This window comes from Equus quagga, chromosome 3 (genome assembly GCF_021613505.1).
Source record: "Equus quagga isolate Etosha38 chromosome 3, UCLA_HA_Equagga_1.0, whole genome shotgun sequence".
Lineage (NCBI taxonomy): Eukaryota > Metazoa > Chordata > Mammalia > Perissodactyla > Equidae > Equus > Equus quagga.
In genome coordinates, this window is record NC_060269.1 from 49,429,926 (window position 1) to 49,444,873 (window position 14,948).

The 14,948-nt window shown below is 38.6% G+C and overlaps 1 protein-coding gene across 1 annotated transcript in view; it reads right to left on the minus strand.

Moving 5' to 3' along the window:
* Window positions 1–477: 477 nt before the first annotated feature.
* The window catches only part of MARCHF1 (membrane associated ring-CH-type finger 1), a 289,583-nt gene continuing 275,112 nt past the window's right edge, over window positions 478–14,948 (minus strand). Inside the window, exons 6-7 of the mRNA XM_046655644.1 lie at window positions 14,190–14,337; window positions 478–4,972 (exon numbers count right to left, since the gene is read on the minus strand). Of these exons, the coding sequence (XP_046511600.1) occupies window positions 4,674–4,972; window positions 14,190–14,337 (447 nt within the window). The 3' untranslated portion in view covers window positions 478–4,673. The remainder of the gene's footprint in view (window positions 4,973–14,189; window positions 14,338–14,948) is intronic.

Sequence of the window (14,948 nt, forward strand, 5' to 3'; positions counted from 1 at the left end):
TTATTAATGCACCTATTTATTTCCTTCTACAATGTCAGCCTATGTTGGCCTTAAAATTGTAAGTATGTTCAGGCCCTGCTTAAAAACTCAGACCGTTGTAAAATGTTAAGAACTCAAACCTGTTTGGATGTTGCAGATACTGATGGCAGCTCAACACAAGGTTGCAAGATTGCCAGATTGTAGAAAAGAGACCATATTGTAACTTTGAATGACCTCTGATTAACCCACCCAGCTGGATATGCACCTTCCAGTAGATATACATGCTCTGTAGATTTTTATGGCCTCTTCCCGATGCGGTAAGATAACTTTGTTCTTTTGAGTTCCCTAGGAATGTGATGACCCCTGGACACAGATTCTGTGCTGATATACATGACATCTGAAAGATCTGGTGTGGAGACTCCCAGTCTGTAACACCAGAGGGTTAACATTCCTAACCCCTCCCCTAAAACCCACTGGCCTATATAACTGCTTCAAGATTCTGTGCCCCCCTTGAGATGGTTCTTTTGGGCGTTAGTCACCCCATCTTCCACCTTGCTAGCAAGCTGTAAGAAAACCCTTTCTCTCCAATGACCTTGCCTCTTGACTATTGGCTTGATTTGCAGCAAGTGGAAGAAACCCTTTTGGCAGTAACAGTAGAATTCTGCAGAAATCCTGGTAGGTTAAGACAAAAAGTATAGAAACAACAACAAAGGTTTGGGTCACTTGTTTAATATACAAAGTCTTTCTCTCACAGATAATTAGTTCCTTTTCCTTAATTTTTCTTAGTACACATTATTCACAAAACAGTAAATTGTTAATGCAAGAGAATTAGGTAAAACCAAAAAAGTACAAATACTCAGTCTCAAAAATTGCACACAGTTAAAATAGTTTTTCCTTGTTTGTTTTAATGCAATATCCAATTTCAAAATGGGCTTTCTTCAGACATAGAGGAAACACTGCAGCCCAAAATGACAGTACTTCCTTTCAGCTGTATTGATATGTAAAATAGCACCTTTGGGCTGACTTAGGAAAGAAAAAAGGTTTTCATCTTTCTTAATTAAAGTGTAAGTCCTACACAATTATATAACCTCTGCAATAATGATAGTAAGTTTTAAGAGCTCTGCTTTGTTCCAAAATGTTCATAGGCAAGGAAAGGTAAACTATGTCAGGCGGATGGATAATTTTCCCCACCTCACCCATGACAACTGTAATATGTTAGTGATGTCATTGCTCTAAGGAGCTAAATTTCCAGCCAAAGAATAGATGTTTTAGGGGTACCCAAGGACTCTTTGCAAAACAAGATAAATGTAACTACGAGGCCGTCTCTTAGGGGCTCTAATCACAGGTAACAGCAGCTCAGGGTGAGACTGAATCCTGGGGCATTTTTCAACGCTCCTTCAGTATGGACCCTTTTTCCTTTAATTTCTCCATTGCTATATCCCAGGTTGTTAGGATCATTTTTGTTTTGAGTTTTGTTTTGTTTGTGCTTAAGCTTAATTGCCTTTTGGGCTTCCCTTTTAAAAAAATACTGGAACTTCATTGCTTTACAATTTAATCTTTGATCCTATACAATAAAAGTGACAGTTCTTTAAAAAATTAACAGCATAAATGTCTGTGGTTTATAGTATTGATAATACCAGAGACTCATGATTATAAAAAGCCCAGGTTTTTAGCAGAACTGTAAGTTCATTCTTCAGTTTCCATCTTTTGTTTCCATTGCATTTTATTTCTTACTTGAGCAGGTAAACATGCTTCAAAAATTGTCTTTTTGGAGAGCAGTTTTTGTTTTTGAAGGTTATGTCCAGTTCACGAAGTGTTGTCACAAAGCCAAATCCTTTCCTTGAAAAGGCAAATGTACTATTGCCACACAGAATATAAAAAGAAAATAATCAACATTAGGTTTAAATGCACATAATTATTTCAAATTGTTTGAACCATAAACAGCTATTATAAGAAAACTTTTTAAAAGACTTAAATTCAGGAGTTCAAGGTTTAAAAGAGCTCAGAAGGACAGCAGAATTAATTGTTGACTTTTAGCCTGCTAAGAAGCTATATTATATTCTCATTTCAAGAAAGTCAAAGCCTATACAAGTTAATTTTGAGAATTAAGGTATAGTTTTAAAACACCATGTCATCGTGTATTGTTAATACAGTAATGCTTATCTTTCCTTCTCATTCTAGACATGTTTTCTTAGTGTTCAGTGTAGCTCTTAATAAAGGACGCCTTATTTTAGCCAATCATCTCCCAGTGTGAAATGCGCTCTGCACTTAGCTATCTTGCTTAGGTTTGTACAGAATTTAAACAGTATTTTTGGTGGCAATTAAGGAAAATAATCCTTTTCCTTCCAGAGCAAACAAAAGAGAAATCAGTATTTCTTTGGCTGGTGACTAGATTTTTCCCCCCAGTAATGTTTGTAGACAACACATTGCCATTGATAAACAACAAGAAAAATGGGTTAGTAGAAAGCTTAGGGAAATTAACAGAAAAATTTAATCAAGATTAATCCTTGGGGGAGGTGCCATGGTTAAATCACTCAAAGCTTTGTTATCCATGAATGTCTTTATCTTAAACCTTTAAACTGGAAATATAAGAGGAAGTTAATACAAAGTCTAGTTTGTTTAAGGTTCATATGTTTTAAACACCACTTATGTCCTTATTTGTGCAGAAATTTTGGTCCAGCTTAGTCCCCTCAACTCTGTTTTCCCTATGCCTTTACTCCGTGCCCCTACAACAAGTTTGAAGAAAGATGTTATAAACCTTTTGTTTCCTGACTTACTGAAAACCTTAACATTTTTCTCGTGTATATACATGAATACACACACACACACACCACACACACACAAAGTTGACATTGTTTACCTTTTCTTTATTTCTAGGAATTGGGACTATTTGGACTCACTGTCAGCCACTACCAATATTCATGTCATCTTTTTTCCTTGTTAAAAGATTCTTTCTTTTTCCTTTTACCTACAATATCTGTGAAGAACAAGCACACTGATAATTACAAAGTGCATCAATGTGATACCCGGATTTGTGCAATGTGATACCCATGCTTTGGTTCTTATGGCCATCATGGTTGCCTCTTCACGATAATAAATATGACAGCTAGCAAAAATAAATCACCTTTTTAATGTAAGACATCTTTCTTTGACAGCCTACTATATCTATAATCATTAATGTAGATCATTCACGCTTCAGTTTTACATGAAGATGCAAACAACACAATAATCAACTCAACTGTCAAACCTAAACAACTCAAGTTATTACTTATCACAGAATCTGTTGAGTATTTTTGCTTGCCAGCTGAACAGGGGAAATACCATCAGCTTTTTAAAATTGAGTCTAAATGCTTGATCATAACTACTCATCTTTCAAGGCGACACCTCATGTGGATTAAAAAAAAGTTACATGCTTGATTTAATAAAAATGTTAAATTTTTCTTTTCCCTATCATAAGTGCTTCATAGTAGCAAACAAGTTAATTTCAGAACTTTTCCACAGGTAGATTGCTTTATCTTTCTGTACTTTTGTTTTTTCACCTTTTGAGAAATTATATCTTCATTTAAGACTTCAACTAGGATATTTAATTTGATTAATTTAGCGTTTTGTAAAATAACATTTGTGAGACTTCAAGTAAAAGGATGTATGAAGCTGCTGTTTGGAAATGATTCGACTGTTAAATGAAGCAGATTTTAGGGCTGCACTATCCAATATGGTTAATTCAGATTGAGATATACCATAAGGATAAAGTACATACTGGATTTTGAAGACTTGGTTCATAAAAAAAGATGTAAAATATCTCAATTTTTTATGTTGACAAATTGAAATAACTTAGATATATAATGTTAAATAAAATATATTATCAAAATTAATTTTACTTATTTACTTTTACTTTTTCTAATGGGGCTACTACAAAATTTAAAGTTTACATATGTGGCCTGCATTTGGGGCTCACGTTATATTTCTGTTGGACAGCACTGTTTAAGAGGAGCCAGATAAAATATAGACTGATAGTTGATTGCAACTTCTGTGGGTATTGACCAAAGCGAATTAAACCCAAAAAAATCTCTGAAAATCTTTTGTTCATTATTTAAACATAATTCCAAGTATTAATATCTTCAAATGTGTATTGCATCTATTTTCAAAACATGCATATGTTAAAACAACTGGACTCCACTGTAGCCATAAAAATCTCAAAGTATGAATATCAAAATATGCATCCTCCAAGTTCGCTTCTGATGTGCCCTAGGGATAATGCAAACAATTTCAAGTTTACAACCAAATGTTCGTTATTTCCAGATGAGATAGTTAACATTACGAGGCCTTAGAAGAAATACACATTGCAATTCAAGTCTGTGTTCTTGAACTTTCCCCTGCGACTGTGAAGACTCATGTGTCCTTTAGTCTTTTGTCATTGCCTAAAAGCGTTCCTACTCCACTGGTTCTTAATTGTCTTGGAAATCATTCTCTAGGAAACTTTTCACATTTCCATATCACACTTTAGACTCTGCTTCGTGGGATCCTGGTCATTTGGTGTTTATTTTCTCCTTTCCTTTTTGAGCAAAGTAAGGAAAAACGAGTCAGCAGGAGAAAGAGGAGAAGATAGGGTGAATAATTCGGGATCACTTCTGTCATTTGTAGTGACTGAGAGCTAGAAAGATACGCTTCAGTGAAGAACCTCCCAACTGGTTCCATCACACTGGTATAACTTCAGGGGGGCCACCCTCTGCAGATGGCAGCGAATTTGTACCCGTCTGTAACACAGGCACTACCACGGCGTCCTTGATGTCCGTGTTTACATTACACGAGAAGTTCTTCTCCAGTTTTTTGGCGGTGTCTGGGCAATTTTGCACAAAGATCACACGGTTGTAGGCCTTCAGCCTGCGCCACAACTGAACGTAGACTTTACACTGTACATACATGAAGACGAGACCTCCTGTGAAGCCAATGGCCACCACAACCAGTTTTGTCCAAAACGGCCACTCAAGGACACCTTTGAAATAAAAAAGAGAGAATGTTACCACCAAGTTGTCACGAATGGATTTGGTAATTTTTTCCTATGGCTCCTTCAAAAGACCGTGCTTTCCTGCCAAATTTCAAGGATAAAGAATATATTGTAAACTAGTGGGAATTATAACCTGAATTCACTTCATTGCTTTCAAATATTCTAAAAGTACTGTTAAAATTGTCTATGAAGAAATTCTCTCACCTACAACTGTAATGATCTTATTTCTCCTCCTAGCATCAAGTCCCTACTATGATTAGCAGATACGACGTTAGACTTTTAATACTTAGTGCAACATTTATTCCTTCTAGCTACAGCTTTACATACATTTAGTGATACGTGTATTTCAGTATATATGTACACGTATGGGATTGTACATACAGCTCCTCCTCCCCAACCTCATTTCCTTTAAAATTAAAAAAAAGAAGCTGCCACATCTCACCAGAGAGAGAAAGAATTTCTGAGTACAGATATCCATAAGATTTAGGATTTTAGTCATTTGTTTCATTAATCTTATATTTTGTCACTGAGAACCATCACTTTCTTAGACGTCAATATTTTCTCTTAATTTCCATCACCATAACTAGAAATTGGCTTTCTTTCACAAATAGTTTTTAAAATTTTCACAAGAGTTTCTGTAACTGCAACAGTATTTATGCCACACATAATTATGAATGTTTAATATATGATGGTCAAGAGTCCACCTCTTGCTGACCTCAAGTTGGTGGGGGGGAACAATAGCTGCCTTCACTCATGAAAGGCTGTAAAATAACAGATGGCTCAGTATGGTGGACCAGGAAGGGTTGGTTAGAAACCACCGTATGAGTGTCTGATTCTCCTTTGAGTTTTATTTACTTTTACTTATAACACTGAATAGAGTTCTAAGAAATATCCTACCCATATTTTGTAATAGTGACATTTGCTTTATTCTTCTGGAAGCAAAGCAGACACTAAATGCTGAAATGGGGCCAAATGGATTTTTCAAGAATGTTTTCATTGGTAAGATGTGTCTACCTCCTTTTACTGAGACCTAGCAAACTGTCTTCCTACTCTGTTTTGTTGGACTGGTCAGTTCTCGCTTCTGTAAAGAAGAAAGAATGTACACAATGTGGGGGCTGGGGGTGTGGTAAAGAAGGGAAGGCACAAAATTTTGCTCCTTGAGGATCCTTTATGTAACCCAAGGAATTCTTTCTTCTCACTAATATACCTTTGAAGCTGGAGCCTGCACTTGGAAATGCCAATAGCACAAAGTTATCTCTGCTTGCCAGTTCGGGAGAGGAATTTGGAAAATCCGACTTCAGGCAATTCAACCATCTGTTCATTCCTCTGAAGCTCAAGGATCTCTCTACTTCTGCCTTTGTGCTTTGAATCTTTCTTGAGCAGTTTCTGTAGGTGTAGGAATAAACTCTGCCCATCCCTACCTCCTAAGCATTAATGGGAAATACTGCTTGGAAATTCTTGGGCAGGAATTGGAGGTGTAGATATTCTGTCCACTACCATTTTCTAAGAAAATGGGAATATTCTGTTGTCCTTCATAATAGATAAATTTAACTGATTCATTCACTTTCTATATCGTCATGCCAATCCCATAAGAATGGGCAATAAATTCTCAAGCAGTCTCAATATAGGATTATTAAATTCTTTCAGGCCTCCTTTCTATAATTGCATGCATGTGATCTGGTACTTGAGGGCTACAGTATCTTCCATGCCATCCCAAAGCAATCAACATGCTAATAGGTTCTCCAGGAAAGGCTGAAGACGGTATGTAGATTTGTCATGCGGTATGATATTGAAGACTTCACAAATTAGAGATAGATGAATGAAAATGCTACACTACATCTGCCTGAAAGTGGTGCCACTAGAACCACAAAAAACAGTCCACAATCTGTATGGGAATTTAGAGAGTGGATGAAAGCACTTTAGACAAAAAAAAGAAGATGGAGCTTTTGGCTCATCCTAGGCTCTTGGGAGTCTGAATTTGGTAAGATTTTTCTAGCAAGCCAATGAGGGAAACGGGTGACTAGGTAAAAGTAACTATTTATAGAATTTGAATGAAAAGGTAAAAACGAAAGAGTAAAATTTGCAAATTATTTTTTCACATAAAAATATCTCCCATGTCGTCTTCACCCCTTTATTGGAATTGGGTCAAGAGAGAGAGTTTGGGGTTATCTAAGGGCATTTTCCTCTCAGAACCGCAGACTAGAGTTAATCCATAAACAGGACCGCTGCAGCCAACTGTCTCTTTCATCTCCTTTCAGCCACTATCTCCTCATCTTCAATCCCAGAAACCCCTTCCTTCCTGCCTAAGGAAACTCCCACATCCCAAAAGATTCAGACTTTTATTTAATTTCTTTGCAGTCCAAACCCTAATAGGATTTCCCTTACTATGGTTAATGGCTGCTCAAGGGCTGTTCCCCTGTGCAAAATCTCCACTCATTCTTGAGGGTTATGGGTTTTATTCCTAAGAATCAGCTACTTCACTGTTGACATCTTTATCCATCCTAATTCAGGCAGCTATTTCGGTTCTTTGAGGTGTTGGGCCTGTTATCTGGTATTCTCTTTGCTCTCAGTTTTCTCATCTCTGGTAGCTTGTTGTAATAATGGCCCCCAATTGGTTTATGCCTCCCCGTAACCATGTCCTCGGGTATCCCCTCCCTTATTGATGGTGGCCTTGGCCACAGGACTTGCTCTGGCCAATAGGACAACAGAAAATATGACAGCAGAAACGTCAACAGTGTTCACATATTGTAGTTTGCGTCTCTTGCTGCTCTTGCAACCGCCGTGTGAAGAAGCAGGGTGTACAGACTAGATGCTGAAAGACACAGAGCTCAGTTGCTCCTTCCATCCGGCCATAGCACGCCCACTGCCAGACGTGTAAAGGAGGCCATTGTTGATTGTATAGCAGCCAGCTGATATGCTGAGTGAACCCTGCAGAAACTAGCCAGTTTGGCCCAGACCAGAAGAAATGCCCAACTGACCTACAGAAGTGGGAGTGAAATAAACGGTTGCAGTTTTAAGTCACTAAGTTTTGGGATGGTTTGTTACACAGCAAAAGGCAAGTGGTACATCACTTAAAAATGGAGGTATTGATAATAGCTGCCTCATAGGGTTGTTAGGGTGGAGTAAATGAATACTTGTTGACACAGAGAAAGTGCTATAAATATTAAGTAGTTGTTATCTGAGTGCTTTAAATGCTACACATCTTTGGCTGGTTGCTTTGTAGTTTAAGAGCAAAGCTTTCACTGGTGCTGACAACTAAGACCTTTCTAACATCATTAGACTTCAACCTTTGGATGACCCACATGGACCCTGAGTAATGAAAACCTCCAGAACCCAGGAGAGGAGAAGGGCCAGTTAGCTGCCAGCCAGGTCACCAGCATTTAGTGCAACCACCAGCACTACACAGCCTCACCCTGTGTGAGCACCTCTTGCACTTGTAATTCCCATCATGGGGAAAGGCTGAGAAATCTCCCCAAAAATTAAGTAAGAGGTCCTGAAATGCTGGAGTGGTAACTGTGTGGATTGTACCTTTCAGGAAATATTTCTGCCAAACTTTCAGACCACCACGACAGTGGCTTGTAAGCTGGGATATATCCACTGGCCCCTTTTGGACTGTGGCTTTCCAGCGATACTGTTTCTCTGAAATATATTTCCTTGGTAATAGAATAGGGTCCCCATCCCTCTCCCCTGGGGGCACACATGGAGGTCACCTGTAACATCCTGCTTCACTGTTTCTAAGTCGAATTGGGTAAACCACAAGATTCCCGGTGGGTGTTTGTAACATAGTTGTAGATCAAGCAAATTGCTTATTTCCTTATCTTTAAAACAGTGGTGTCTGAGGTCTCTTCCAGCTTCTAAATTCAAATTCTCAGAGTATTCTGCATATCTTATTTAGCAGATCATGTGACTGGAGACACCTGGGGTGTGTCTAAAGAGCTTTTTAAAATCCCCAAAAGCAGAAGAGAACCTGCCTCATTTAACAGCTGCAGCAACAATGTATATTTAGAAAAAGCATCTCAATGCTAAGCTGGGATATTTTTGGCTGGGTGCTTAGGTTATGCAGTGTCACAAAATGTGTTTGTTAAGGGCATGTGTGAGGGGTGGCACTGGGGAGGTGGTTTTCTCCTTTACTTTCATCCTAGTTACTTTTGGATAAATTATTTTTTTAAAAAAGCTTGTTCACATATTTATAACCTTTGCCCTAACTTGTTTTAATGCTAATATTCACTGTGAGTAAACAATGTATGATAATATGTGCAGTATTTGTATAAACACAATGTTTCAATTTGTCTGATGCCAGGTCAAGTTCACGGTGTCTTTGAAAAATGAATCACAGAAAGAACCTTTGGAGAGTATTCAGTCCAACTTAGTTTTACAAATAGGAAATTGAACTTCAGAGTGATTATTTTATTCGCAATAACTAGCCAATGACCAGGAACTAGAACTAGGCAGAACTAGAACCCTGGCCTTCTGATAACTAGCCCAAGTAGTGCTTATCATATTTGAGTTGTTAACAATAACAGCACATGAAATTACTTTCAAACAGAATGTTTAAATAACACTGCTGAAAAGGAAAATATTATATAGATTGCAGGGCAGTATTTTTTTTTTCTTTTTTTTTTTGCTGAAGAAGATTCGCCCTGAGCTAACATCTATGCTAATCTTCCTCTATTGTATATGTGGGTCACCAAACAAAATCAATTTGTCATTCTAGTCACTTGTGGTGTATACATTTAAACAGTTCTGGGGCAACGTTAAAATCTGCATCTACACTCTCTTTAATAGATAGTGTAAATTGTTGTGTTTTCTCGGTCTATATTTTTGTGTTTTGTTTTCAACAAACAAAGAGCATACTGGAGCATTCTTCTAGAATATGTAAAGATAAGGCAGGAAGAGCAATTGTTGCCAAATTAGAGTTGGCATCATGGGTGATTTAGGGCGTTAAAGTTTCAAGTACCATGTATTTGACTTTTTTTTTTTCTTTGTGTCATCACAGGCTTGAGAGGAAGAGAGTGAGGTAAGAGAGCTATCTGGGACATCATGCATATTTAATCTAAATGAACAACCATTTAAAAACATATGAAGTTTCCTTCCCGTACTGTTATTACAGTTCAAAAGATTTTGCTGTTTTATATTCAACCTCAATTCTAGTTGAAGAAGGACAATTTGTTCCTCTTCAAATATTTTTGAAGGTTTTGAAGATGGATGTAAAATGTTTGACTTTTAAATTATGCAGTTTTTTCAACAACTTTTAAAGTAAATTCAGGATCAGCACTCAGTCTCAATGCCAAAGGAAGATTAAAATAATAACAACTCCTACAGATGCCCACACTACCTGTAGATGTGTACTTTGGCAAGTCAGATTTCAAATACAATTTGCACATAAGTAGAGACGATACCCTTTACAAAAGCCACTGTGGCTTCCATTTGAAATGAACTGAGTTAGGAGCTGTCCCTTTGGCAAGTGGCTCTGCAGAGAGCACCTCGGGCACTGCTTCTTGATAAATAGCCTGCTTCCTAATTCAAAAGCTCTGAACACCAACGATAAAAGTTATTTCATTTTCACTGGCCTTTAAGAAACGGAAAATAATTTTTAGAAAGTATATGGTAGAAAGCTGACCCTTGACTATATACATATTTTAGGAAGAAATATATAGATGTCACGCACTATATAAGTGTCAGGAGCTGAATATAGAGGTCCTGCCTAGTGTGATATATATAGTGGGAAGCCGACCTTTGATTATCTTGCGTTTCTGTTGGAAAATCTGACTGAGGGACCTGAGTGACAGTCCACTGGGAGACTGTGGTCTGAAATCCTGCATCTACCCAGAACTGAGAAAGGAAAAAAATCTTTTGAAGAAAAATGCAGAAAATGAGATACAAGGTGGAAAAGTTTGGGTACGAGGCATTCACACTTCATCATTCCTTCTACAACATTGACTAGGCCAGCTGCCAGGTCCCAGACACAGTGTTCAGCACCAGGGACATGCTGGTGAGCAAGACCGACATGGCCTGGCCTGCTCTGAGCTCAGAGGCTATTGGCGAGGGGAGGCAGACAATTAATCGAGCAATTGTGATAACGTGTGGTAAGTCTCATGGTAGGGCAGAGCTTTTCAACATGACTACACGATAGAATCATGTAAGGGATAATGAAATCTAAATCTCTGGGGATAAAACTCAGGCTTTGTAGTAGCATAGAAACTCCACTGTCAGGGGTACATGCAGGATGCTATGGGAGCACACGGTCCCCAACACTGAGAGGGCATCAGAGTCACCTGTAGGCTTCTTAAGCACAAATTGCTTGGCTCCACCCTCAGCATTTCTGATTACTAGGTCGAGAGTTGGGAGAGGTCAAGAATTTGCATCTCTAACAAGTGTCCAGGTGATGCTACTGCTGGTCCAGGGACCACATTCGAGAACCACTGTAGTAGCAATAATTATCCTAATTCAGGGAGCTTAACTAAGTTTCCCAGAGGGAGTGATGTTTCAGGTAAACTGCAAAGGCTGAGTAGGGGTCAGGGAGGTATGTGAGATTACGCGAGTGTTTAAGTGAGTGTGTGGTGGACAAGAGAAGCTGGGAGGAAATGTTTCACATAGAGAAAAAAGCTGAGAAGTAGATTTGGGGGGCTGAACAATGTTCAGCGTAATTGGCTACAGCAAGGTCACAGTGGGCTGCACAGTCCCATTACAGACTTTAGGGTGTATTTTAAGAGTAATGGCTAAGTGGGGATAGGACATGATCATATTCGTGTTTTTGTAAATTTGCTGTAATTACATTATTGAGTATGGGTTGAAGGTGGGCAGAACTGGAGAAAGTCTAGTTAAGAAGCTGTTGCAGTTTTCAAGTAAAAGATATGATAGTTTGCACATGCATGGTGTCAGCGGGGAAAGAGAGAAACAGACAGATTCCAGAGGCATATGAGACAGAACAAATAGGATTTGGCAATTAAGGTGGAAGTGACGGAGTGGGAGGAGATCAGGAATTAAAGGTGATATCTGGGTTTGGTTCCTGGTTGTTAGTAATGCCTTTCCCACAGGTGTTAGAGTAGGAAGTGGTAGTAAATTCTGAGCTTGGACACATTGAGTTTAGGTTGCCTGGAAAAGCTTTAAATGGAGAAGTTCAGGAGGCAGGCAGACACATGAGTTGGAATGCAGTATGAGCTGGAGATAAATTTAGGGAGTTATCAGCATAGAAATGACAACTGAAGACATAAGAATATCCAAGGAGACTAGAGAATGAGCAGGGAGAATAAGAGATAAATGGAAGGATGGAAGTATTGGGCCATGGATTTCTTGGGTTCTGGAGAGACTGGTGGCTGAAGTTGAGACAGCCATGTTCATTGTAGGATAAATGATCACTGTTGACTCAGATGTTTCAAAAGCGATCGAGAAAAATGAATATGAGTTGTTCTGGCCTGTCTGCATTTGGAGGATATGAGATTGCTGCTTCTTGTTCTGTCTAGAAGAGGTGCCCTTAATCTTCCCCTCACACGTGGCCAGAGAACGAGAACCCTGCAGTCGAGCACAGCTGGGCCAAGTCAGGGTGGCCACTGGGAGAGGGCGAGGCTGCATTGGGACGAATTTATGATTCTCAAATACTGAACTCTAGGTTAGTCATCTGAAAATATTGTCTCTACCTATCAGGTCTGCCCTTAATTGCTAGGAAAAGACTTGAGTCCTAAGGTCTTAGGTTGGGTGTAGTAAGGTGGGGATGTGGGGGGTGCCTCTGTTTTTCCATGCATACGTGATTGCAGAGTTTATGGCCCACTTTCTGTTACTTGGCTTGGGCTAGTACCTATATCTATAGGGGACATAGATTAAAAAAAAAAAGTTCCTATCCTCAAGGAACTTATTTAATAGGAATGTAATACACGTTTCTTAATCCAGCATCTCAAAAACAAGGCATAATGTAGTTGTAAACAATGTGGTTTGACAAATTTTTTATAGATGAGTTAACTGAACCAAAAAACTATCAAAGCCCCTCCCTACCTGTTTTTCTAACGGCAGCGCTTTCATTCTTTCAGAATAGGGCAGGGGGATCCGCAGCTCTGTCACCATCTCTCCTCCCCACCTTCCACTTGAACTACATAATCCATGGCCACAGTGCATCTGGAGAGTCCTCACAGTGCCTTTTATGCGCTCAGTCCCGTTCTGCTTCCAGAACGCCCAGGCGAGCACATGCGGGGCTCACTGCTGCCACCACGAGGGCGAGCGTGAGAATGGAACAGCCTTCCCTTCTGTTTTCACGAACGCCGGCAAAGAAATACGGAACAGACCCTTCCCTTTGAAAGTCTTTACCTTCTTTCCCTCACTTCCTCTCACCTTTTTCTTTCTTTCATTTTCTTCTGTTTTTGAGGGGGCACATAAACATTTTTCATAACTGCAAATTTACAACGTTATCCTCTGAACAATTTTTCCTTTCAAATTTTCCAGTGATTTAATTATTATTATTATTTTTTTTACAGGGGAGAGGAGTGGTTAGGGGATTATTTCTCACTGTTCTGCCAGTTGTATGCTAAAGCTGGTAGAGCTCAATGATAAACAGGCTGGGTACCTTCAGCAGTTAAGCTAAACGATATTTTATAGCCATTGGGCTTCCTATTTTTGCTTGTGTTTTAAACGACCTATCCATTTTAAATGTTAGAATATACCTTAATGAGTTTAAACATCTTTCTTTGTAGACTTCACACCATCCTTTACAATCCAACGTAGCATGGCTAAAATTTCAAACCATAGTGTTAATGTTAATCCACTCTATCAAATTATGTAGTACTGACTAGTAAACTATAGCACATTCTTTAATAGGGTGTCACTTACTCATGTTTTAAAAGAAGCAATGATTAGAGTGAATTAAATAAAGTGAAAAACCTTCCATTTTTACAACTGTTTGCCTTTTCACATCAGGCAGAATCTGTGATCCTTATTTAGTTCCTGAAAAGCTAGACAAGTGCTGTGTGACATCTATCTACTCCTCTCTACTTAGGTTCACATGGACTTGATAAATCTCACATCTCAGCTTAGGATCCCCTTTGGTCAATGCTTGATAGTCACAGTATTAATCAGTAACATAATTGGGAGGACTCAGCTGCCAATACTGGGTTTTGCTAGTGTATCAAACATAGAGACCTAAACTGGGAAACAACTTCCCAACCCACCGCTGGATATCGTCATAGAATTCAAAAAAGAAAAAAAGATGTGCTCTTACCATTGTCATTGCCTTGCTTTATTTCCTCCGCGGTCCGATCTATTAATACATACAAGGACCAAACCACACAAGTGATGGCGATTACATGGAATGTGACAGAGCAGAATATTTTCCTTCTTTCGCTCGTGGTCATCTGTAGTTTCTCCCACTGCAATCATAAATGAATCACACAAAACTGAGTTTCTAGCCAGGAAATTTCACTCCCCTTTAATATCCCAAACAGATCACGAATGAAAGGGAAACATCAAACATTTGCAATTTCAGATGACACTATTATATTCAAAGAAGTCTTCATGTTCGGGAAGATATGAAATTCAAACCTGCAGAGTTATATAACAAATCTATATTAAAATGAAAACAATAATTTCCTTCAATAATTTTCTCTAAATGGATTAAATCAAGTCATTTATGTGTTGCCGGCCTGTGGTTTCCTCATCTTTAACATGAATGAGAGAGTTTTAATACTGTACAATTTTTTGAAGATACTTCCTTTCAGGTTTCGGTGTATCACTTCTTAGTGGTACTAGGTTATAAGCAGCAACAAGTAATCTCTTCTTAGATTAATAGATAACCTGACATAGTGTTGTATTCTCGAATGTATGCATTTAACAAGTATTTGAATGGCTGAATGACAGCTATGAGAGAAAATCAACATCTGCTCACAACTGATCTCCTAGAAAACACATTTTACCCTGTGGGCCATGGGAGAAAATTGGCAGAAGCTCCTATTAGAGCAGTCTTGATTTGCTGCTGCCACTG